General features: G+C 34.1%; 1 protein-coding gene across 1 annotated transcript in view; it reads right to left on the minus strand.

Annotated features, from left to right (window-relative positions):
- Positions 1 to 2049: 2049 nt before the first annotated feature.
- LOC106872011 (aldehyde dehydrogenase family 3 member B1) overlaps positions 2050 to 10450 on the minus strand; it is a 33263-nt gene continuing 24862 nt past the window's right edge. The window contains exons 11-14 of the mRNA XM_014918824.2: positions 8988 to 9103; positions 7852 to 7981; positions 6259 to 6332; positions 2050 to 4890 (exon numbers count right to left, since the gene is read on the minus strand). Coding sequence (XP_014774310.2) covers positions 4883 to 4890; positions 6259 to 6332; positions 7852 to 7981; positions 8988 to 9103 — 328 coding nt within the window. The 3' untranslated portion in view covers positions 2050 to 4882. The remainder of the gene's footprint in view (positions 4891 to 6258; positions 6333 to 7851; positions 7982 to 8987; positions 9104 to 10450) is intronic.

Consider the following 10450-nt stretch of genomic DNA (forward strand, 5'->3'; position numbering starts at 1 on the left):
TCAGAAATTTGGTGTCTGGCATGCTGGGAGACCATTGTGCCTGAGGCACCCATCAGCTTTTGCTAAAATATGTCTCTGGGAGAAGGTTACTCCAATATAAAACCAGATATGCTGGGAATGGTATCATACATTTTAGGGATCTTTTGCTTGCACTTTAAATCAGGGTACTCCCACATTCCTGAGCCTGTGACCCATATCTGGATATCTTGCCCTGGCTTGTCTGGATCATGTCAGTAGGGTGGAGAGAGTCTGTGAGGTGTTGTGCAAGCATTACTGAACCTAAAATTTTAGGTTGTGCAGTTGCCACTGCAGGAACTTTCCAATGCCTGGTTGAGTAAGACGAACATGGAAACTGTGGACTTGAATCCAAGTGAAGCAGAATGCAGGTGCAATAAACTCATGCACAAGCACTATTGACATATATAATTACCACCATCAACGCCACCACCACCACCACCACCACCACCACTACCATCATCATCATGTTGCTGCATTTGCTTTCCATGCTGGTATGTTAGCCTCAGAGTTATTGCCCTTCTAGATGAGTCTGAGAATAGTGTTTTGCTTGTTTGTTCCATTTTGGTATTGTTTTTCTATTGCTGGATGCTGTTCATAATACTGACCACTTTACAGAGTGTATGGAGTGCATTTGACAATGGCACCAGCTCTAATGAGGTTGTCATATCTTATCAAGACTTAACAGAAACCTCTCAGTTTTATATTGTCTCCATTCATTCACCAACCATGTTTCTGAATGTACAGGGTGCAGTTTATCATGGTCCCAGCATTGAGGGGAGAGAGAGTGAAAGAGGGGGAAGAAAGAGAAAGAGTAAGAGAGAAGAAAGAGACATTGCCTTGTTCCCTGCAAGACTTAAAGAGATTCTACTCTACATTGTGTTGCCTTTGACTGCTAAGGCAAGCATGACCGACCCAATGGGTGAATACAGAAGAGAGTGATGACTAAGAGGATGAAAGAATCGATAGTATGAGAAGGTTGGAAAAACGATGTGAGCAAGAGGATGGTAGGAGAGGGAGCAATGTGAAACAGTGATAGCTACATGTTAACTGATGGTAATGAGATTGTATAGTAAAACAACACAATAGCCATAAAAATGTGTGATAACAATAAATGTGTAGTAGGAGTAGAGATGAGTGATGGTAAGAGTGGTAGATGTCACTGAAGAGCTTTTGGGGTTGGGAGATGATGGCTATGTGAGAAAGAGAGAGAGAGAGAGAGAGAGAGAGAGAGAGAGAGAGAGAGAGAGAGAGAGAGAGAGAGAGAGAGAGAGAGAGAAAGATTGTGAGATTGAGAGGTAGTGGTAGTGGAAGAGAGGTAGAATGATAAGTGGAGAGACTGAAGTTGAGTGATAGAAGGTGACGTTAGGGGTGGGAGAAGGTAGAGCTTTTATATATGTGTGTGTGCAAATGGTTCTTGGCTGTCGACAATATAAATACAAGTGCTTTTATGCACCATGAGAAGTCCTCAAAAGCTAAATAATGCAGTATTCTGTGTTCTAGCACAATATTGAAGTTATGTTGGAGATAAAGATTGCCTTCAACCTTATCCATTAAAATCCATGCTGGCATGGGTTGAATGGTTTGACAGGACTCAATGGGTTCAAGGACTGCATTGTGCTCCAGTGTTTGCTTTAGCATTTTACTATAGCTGAATGCCCTTCCTAATCCAAACCATTTTACAGCATGCATTGAGCGCTTTTTTCATGCCACTAGCACTATATATACACATGCTCTCAGTCTCCCTCTCTCTCTCTCTCTCTCTCTCTCTCTCTCTCTCTCTCTCACACACACACACACACACACACACACACACACACATACACACAACATACATACACTCACATATTAGGATGTATAAGCAGAAAAAAGGGGCTCAATACAAGTAATAGAGTTTATTCATTTGAAAGTGATGATTTGCGTTGTTGTTACTCCGGAGTTTCTTGCTGGTATGTATTCATTCAGGTGATCTGTTATTTTCCTCAAGTTTTATTGGTGTCAAATATAGCTTATTGAAATAAGACACAAAACATATTGAAATTATTATTCTATTATTTTATTTTACATATATTTTAGTAACAATTAGAAAACAAGTATAAAAATTGCTAGTTTTGCTAATGTATTTCTTTGTAATTTAATGGTTCTATTGAACATTAAAAGGAAATTAATGAAGGCTAATCTACAATTATTTTATATTAAAATATCGATGGATGTATTGAACTATATATATAGTTAATTAATTATTAAAGCTGAAATTAATCAAGGAATACATTAATATATGTTGATTTTGAATATAGTGCAAAATAAAAAGAGAAGTGAGCACTTGGCAGTCCTGTCTTTTTATTATGTTTTATTTCTAGATCTTATCTATTCACTGTGCACATTTAAAAATGATAAGTGTTTTTTTATTTGGCCTGAATAAATTGAGTTAATCACTTGACCTTTTGTCATCAGAAGTATCTTTCAATGGGTGATCAGCTCCATTGATGTCATTGACCTTTTCATAGAAAATCTATTTCTAACAGTCAGGAAAAGTGATGTGATGTAGAAACACAACAAAACTCCTGTGGTGGATTTGAGCTCATATAATTATGTCTAGGAAAAAATTATTTATTTTTATATGTATACAGCAGTTGTCATTCCACTTCCTACACTATATTTTCTTATATTATCCTTTAGACTCTTCTACTGTGCCTTTTGGTAAAATTTGTACTGAAATGCTACTGTAATATTTGAAATATATATATATATGTGTGTGTATGTATATATATGCACACACACACTTATAGAGTGAGTGAGAGCAAAGTATAAGTAGCACAGAATAATGCTCAAATAAATGTGAACTTAAATTCCAAATTCCTCATCAAGAGCCTAGCTCAGGGCTTCAAAAGTGGCTAAATTGAGCTGCTATGGTAGTAGTAAGGCTTGGGACATATACATATGTGTCTCAAGTCTAACTGTGTTTATTTACCCTTACTACTTCTATATGTATGTATGTAAGTGTGTGTGCGCGTATGTATGTTCATATATACTAACGAAAGAAAAGGCCACTCAATATATCATGAAGAGTTTATAATTAAGTAATCATCAAATAATTCACAGATACATTACTTACAATTTTACATGTGCACCCTACCCCACATTTTGTGTATGTGCAAGCTTTCAGTAATGAATTCGTGGATTATTAACTATTTAACATGTACAATATATATATATATATATATATATATATCAACAACAGTAACACCGTCCTCTATAGGACCACTACATTTAGTTGGCAAATATATATATATATATATATATATATATATATATATATAAAGCATTAATGGAATGATAAGAGTACAGGAATTACATAATGAGCTTCATTAGCTTTCAACTGTTTCTACTATAAGATGAAGTACAATTACTCAGCTCTGAGTGTACTGCTTATTATAGCAGAAACAGTTGTAAGCTAATGAAGTTGATTATGTAATTCCTGTTCTTTTGTCATTTCATTAATTTCATATTACACCCTGCACTTGCCAAATACTCTATTCTGAAGCATAAGTATATTGAGTCCTAAAAACAGGTTAATTAATATTGCTATGCCTAAGTGAAACAAAATATGGAAATTCTTTTATGCAAGTTATCATGTCTACCATTTGAAATGAGAAATTTTTCAGTATAATTTTAACCTTTTCCTTATCATTTTGCTTCATCTTTATTTGGTGGTATGTTTAACCAGAGATGTGCTACTGGTGATAAATCATGGTGTGTTGAACATTATTGTAAGATAATCTTTTACATTGTTTTATAAAATAAAAGTATACATTGAAATGATAGTCAAGTAATTAACCGATATTGATTTTTCTCCTACAAGTGTGATTAAATAGATTCACTAGCTTGAATATTTCTCAAACTAATTAAATGTATTGATTTAGGGATGTGTCTCCTTAATTTCTGCCCATGATATTTGGTTAGTAGAAAAGTACACCTCAACCATTAAGATGGAGGAGACCAACAAAAGTTATGTCTTGTCAATGGACACATGACTCTAGTGATGAAACACAAATTGTTGACTCTTCCTTTTGGCTTTCAGCAACTTACAAATAATTTTGAAATATACTTTATAAAAATATAAAAAATATGAACCAGATAAAAATAATGTAGAGACGTGTTAGTAGCACACCTTGAATATTACCCTTGTTGTTGATAAGAATTACACGAGAAAAATATAGTAACAAGGTATTTTATAGATACTTTTTAGTTTCTTTTGTATTTCACAAGGTAATCCTATCTCTTTTCTAACTGAAATGAACCAAGATACTTTATCCAGATTTATAAGATAGTGTCTTTGATAAGGCCTGAAGCTTTTATTTTTGGTATCAAGCACCTTAATCCACCCAAACTATATATTTTAACCCTTTTCTTGTGACAATCTCTTATGATCATTCTGTATAAAACATCCTGGATCTAATTTTAATACTATTTTTGTTCTGTTCTATAAGAATTTGATATGCAAGGATTTATATTCGAAAGTTGGTAGAAATGGTATTGCAATTGACTAGTAAGATACAAATTAATAAAAAGAATATCCAAATTCAACATCAATCACTTGTTAGCAGAACTGTTTGCCTAATGGCATTTCGTCCGACTTTGTTCTTGTGTCTCTGTCAACAAGAGCCTAGAAAAACCCTAAACATTTTTCTTGGACTACATGTATATAAAAATAATTGATAGAAGGAAGCTTATAATAATCTCTCAATAGGGATTTGAAATTAAATAAAACAAATTAATAAATTAAAGGGATTATTAAACATTGAAAAATTAAATTTCATTCTTAACATAGATCCTCTTGAATTTATGCTTCTGTTCTTGTTAATGATCAATGTCCTGCAGAAAAAAAAATAAAAAAATAAATATAAACATTTTGAGCATTAACAACCAAAATAAAACAGTATTCTGTTAATCTAAGCTTACAAGTCACAAACAAAATTTTGATTTTGTATTTTGCAATTTGCAAGAATATTTTTATTCTCTAAAATGTAAACACAAATGAAAATATGAATAAATGAAGTCAGTATTCTAAAATGCTGATAAATAATGCTGCTCTCTAAATAAGAGGCAGTAAAAAGAGAAAAGTCCAGGACAGAGGTTTCCAAACTGCAGTGGCAATATTTCCCTTGGGTACAAGATAACATTTCAGGAGTGTGATAAAGAAGGAAAGTTTGTACTTTATTACAATTACCTTTCAGAATAATATTATTAATTTACTCTTAAAAGTACATTTCTACTATGAAGCAATACAAGAACTTTATTATTCTGTTGTACTATATATGATTGAAAAAAAAATTAGTAATTGAGTTTTTTGTCTTCATATATGATATTACTTTTGTAAAGGCAATAAAAATTAATCAATAATTTAGTAGGAGTGCAGTAGCACATAAAGAATTGGGATTCACTAATCTAAGATGTTATTAATCATTCACTGTGTGTGTGTGCATGCATGTGTGGATTTGTGTGTGTTCATGGACATGCATGCATGCATGCATGAAGGTGCATAAGTATATGTGTAGGATAGATAGTAAAAATTCTGAGCAAAAAACTTTGCTAAAGGCCTTGAATAACTGTTCTATAATTCTATAGAACTCACTCAGATCGTGATAAGCCATCCAACTCATACTAGCATAGAAAACAGATTTAAAATGATTATGAGGACAATGTTTAACGGTTCAAATTTCATCAGTCAACTTTCTTGAAAATCGAAGTACCATGTGGCGGTTCTCTTACTGGCTCATCTGTAAATAAGCTGTTTCATTAGTTGATTCGAAAAGGAGAGACAGCATGTGGATACAACACAGCTACCTCCACCTTTTATAGTGGAGACGTGGTGGGAGAGTAGTTGTGGAGGGACGGGGGTTGAATTTTATCTGTCAGGCAGATGCTTTTGCTTTTAATTCCATCAGATGTGCATACGCCCGTATGAAAAGCCACTTAAGCTCTAAGAGTTTTTTTAAGGACTTGTACTTCACGCCTGGTTCAATAGTGTTAAGTGCATGGGAGATAACTCCTTAAAGCATGATATCGGCTAGTTTTCGGTGATGTCCTGGTACCTACTCTTCACAGTAACGTAATCTAAGGTGAGTAAAATTAAGTGTATGCTTAGTCCTACACTCTACCAAGTTCCTCTCTAAAATAAATGAAACATAAAAAAAACTAAATATTAAAACATAAAATAAATTATTAAATCAAATAAAATACCTCTTTTGAGAGATTTCCTGAGCACCCACTGCAACCTCCGATAGTTTCTCTCATTATATGGAGGATAACGAATTCTGAAATAAACACCATACAAAGTATATCAATTTCAATAGACTTAATGGTTAAGTACAAATATAGTATAAGTTAAAAGTATATGTCATACAAAGTCTTATCTTTATGTTCAGTGGAAATGCTACATAAGTGACTCAAATGTCTAGAGTTTTGGGTATGGTACTTATAAATTAATACAGCTATAAATAAATAAATAAATAAATAAATATGTATATATACTCTACTTTGCAAATTAAGTTCTATTTCTTCTGTTTGTACCAGCAAGCCCATATGTTTAATAAATATATATTTGGTCTTGCTGTGAAAATCTGAGTAGTTAAGAATCAGAGCTTTCAGCAACTTGGAATGAAGGTCAGACTGACTACTTTCATCTCCCATTAATGAATCATCAATTATTGCTTACCTATGTACACAACAAAACTAAATATATTCTTATTAAACGTATAGATACAACTCTCTCAAATGTATATATATTATATCTATTCTAATACCTTCCATCAACCAATTACCATATTTTCAATGTATTGCTTAGCAGCTGACTTGGTATAAAGCCACAAAATCATCCATCATGTTCCCAACAACAATTTTGACCACTTTTTTGAGTTTAGTACCTCTACCATATATGGGTAAAGGGTAAAGAACCCCCTTCAGTCATGAATGACCATGGGATGGCACTTAGAAAGTTACTCTCCAAGGCATAAGTCTTAGCAAGGTTGTTTATGGAATACCAGCAGTCACACCTTGCACACCAGCCACCCTTCTCCATACCACTGATATTATCCAAGGGTAAGCCAAAGGCCAATACGGCTTGGCATCTGTGAACTGGAGCAATGTGAAATAAAGTGTCTTGCTCAAGAACACAACACACAGGCCGGTCTGGGAATCTAACACACTACCTCATGATTGTGAGAAGATATTCTAACCACTGAGTCTTGTGCCTTTACACCATATGTGGACATGCATATAAAATTAAAAAACAGTGCAGCACCCATAATTTTCAGAACCATTTTTTCATGCTCAGAGCTGTTGAAGCATGGAGTAAACTAAAAACAACAGTTGTTAACTGTTAGGACATTGTATCTTTCAAAACTTTCATACTTCCTGAAATTTTCTATCACTACTCTTGATGTGTGTTTGCACCATTTTCTCTATATGGTTCATTTGTTGCTCCCTTTTCTGTAGTATTTTGTGTGCTTTGTTCTGTGTGATTGAAGGCCAGCAATTTTAGGGAAGAGGTTAAGTCAGTTATATCGACTCCAGTGTCAAACAGGTTCTTATTTATCAACCCTGAAAAGATGAAAGCAAAGTTGACTCTGGCAGCATTTGAACTTCCAATTTTACATTCTGAGTTCAAATGCTGCCAGGGAATGATAAAATGAATACCAGTTCAATACTGGGGCTGATATAATCAATTTAACTTCTCCCCATAAACTGCTGGTCCTGTGCTAAAATTTGAAACCATCATCATCATCATCATCATCATCGTTATTATAGCAAGAAAGAAATTAAATAAATACTTACGAGTTAACTGATTCAAGGGCCATAGATTTCCACATGACTGATTTATGGTGACTGAAGTTATCAAAGGAGAATTTTCCATGGTAGTAACCCATACCACTGTTGCCAACTCCCCCAAATGGAAGAGTGTTAACTGGTGAATAAAATAGGAGTAAAATGTCAGGCTAAGTCAAATAGGGAAGCATGAGAAGAACTTGAGGTTATAGCGACGATGGTGGAGGTGTTAGTGGAGGTTGTTGCAGTAATGACTCTGATCAAGAAGTCTATACTATTGTATAGCTTCTGCTAAATTTCAAACAATCTCATTCTGATCCTAAGTTTAGGACTGAAGCCCATAAAAGGAAAAGCCAGCTGTGAGAAATTAACTGTCACCATAAGAGGTATTAATGCCTCTGTGAACATGGTTTGCTTAAACAGATCAGTTGGTGTGTAACCAAACATTAGTAAACTTGAAAGTAAGCCTTGTGAATTTTCCTGTCAAATAGTTCTGCTGAAGTTTCTAGAAGTTTTGACTGAATGTTATAAAAGCTAGGTAATCAGTCATCTTAAAAGAACAACCTAAGGTGTTACACAAATTCTTTTGGTCAGTCTTGTGATAAGGTGTTCTCCCTTTTTCAACTTATTCTGCTTTTATAACCATGAACAATTTTCATTTAAATAACTCAAAAATATTTTATGCAATGATGACTTTTAACTGTCCCATTCACTGTTCTGGCTTACTGCTTTTTTAATTAATTGCTGTACATTAGTAAGTGTTATAACAAATATGGAAACTTATGAAAACATTGACATTATCATTCTTACCTTCACACACAGCCTATCTAATATTGTGGTCTACCAACGGCAAATTAATAATTGAGGTCACTAAAGTAATAACCCCACTAAAACCATCTTGATGAGTTTTCTTTTGATAGCATCACTGACATTATAACCACTACCACCACCACCACCACCACCACCACCACCACTAACAACAACAATAACAACAGTAATTACAACAACGTCATCAAAAATGAAAACATTTTATGCAAATGTATAGCCTTTCAGCTCTTTCTAGTGTTCGTTATGCTATGGGAAAATGGGAAAGAAATTATCAAATAATGTACGGCAGCAATAGAAAGGAAAAAATGTTTACATACGTGCTGTGTGAACCACAGTGTCATTGATGCACACACCTCCACTAGAAGTTTCTGTCAGAAACTGCTGTATTAACCGTTTATCTTTACTGAATAAATATAAAGCAAGTGGCTTCTCACTGCAAAAAAGAACACAATTCAAGTTAAAATCAAATCAAAATATTGCATATATTCTCAATAGCCACACAGTGATTAGCTATGGTTCTATTAAATAAAATCATTCAGGGTGTACATTGTCAAACTGTTGCAGGTACTATTTTTATATCTGGTATTCATATGTTTAACCCTTAAGCATTCAAATTATTCTGTCAAATGCAATACCTATTTATTTACATTGATTTGAATTAATCATGGATTATCTTGTAGCTTTGATATTTCAATGATGTGATTGCTTATGTTTTGAATGACATTGTTAAATCAGTGTGAGAGGCCAGATCTGGCCAGTTTGAACATAAAACAGGTAGAACATTTTGACCAGATATGGCTGGTTTAAATGGTAACATTTAAACCAGCTATATCCAACCAAAATATTTTGCCTGTTTTATGTTCATACTGGCTAGATCCAGCCTTTCACACCTAGCCTATAATGTCATTCTAAAAATATACAATTACCTCATTGAAATCTTGAGGCTTTGAAATAATGTATTGATTAATTCAAAATAATGTGAATAAAAGCATTGCATTAAACAGAATAATCTGAAATCTAAAGGGTTAAGTAAACCAGTATGTAAAACAATGAAGTTAAACGATGATGATGATGATGATGATGATGATGATGATGATATGTATTTGTACAGGGGTTGGACAAAATAATGGAAACACCTTAAAATTTCAAACAGATTTATTTTAATATGGGGTAAGACTGACTTTGGCAGTAATTACAGCTTGAATTCTGTGAGGTATGGACTTGTACAAAGTTTGAATTGTTTCCAAAGAAACTTTTGTCCATTCTTCAGTTAAAACAGTCTCCAGTTCTTGTAGTGATGATGGTGGAGGATTTCGACTCCTTACTTGTTTTTATGGTATTGTACTTATGGTGCATTTTAGAAATGCACCATAAATGTTCAATAATACTGAGATCTGGGACTGGAGTGGCCAGATAAGATATTCAACTTCACTAGAATGTTCCACGTGCCATTCAGTAACAACTTTAGCTGTGTGAATTGGTGCATTATCATCCTGAAAGATTGTGTTTCCCCCCCGGAAACAGTTCCACAACCACAGGATGGATTTGATCAGATAAAATGCTTAAATAGTCTTCACTATTAATTCTGCCATGAAGGGAAACCTTTGGGCCAGTAGATTTCCAAGATATAGCCCCCCCCCTCCCTGATCATCACAAATCCTCCTCCTTGTTTAACAGTTGGAAGAAAGCAGTCTGGGTCAAATGCTTCTTTTGGCTGTCTCCACACATATACTTGGTGGTTGGAAATAAGGTAAAAGATGACCTGTTCAAGAAAATAACA

Source organism: Octopus bimaculoides, chromosome 3, assembly GCF_001194135.2.
Source record: "Octopus bimaculoides isolate UCB-OBI-ISO-001 chromosome 3, ASM119413v2, whole genome shotgun sequence".
In the NCBI taxonomy this organism is placed as follows: Eukaryota; Metazoa; Mollusca; class Cephalopoda; order Octopoda; family Octopodidae; genus Octopus; species Octopus bimaculoides.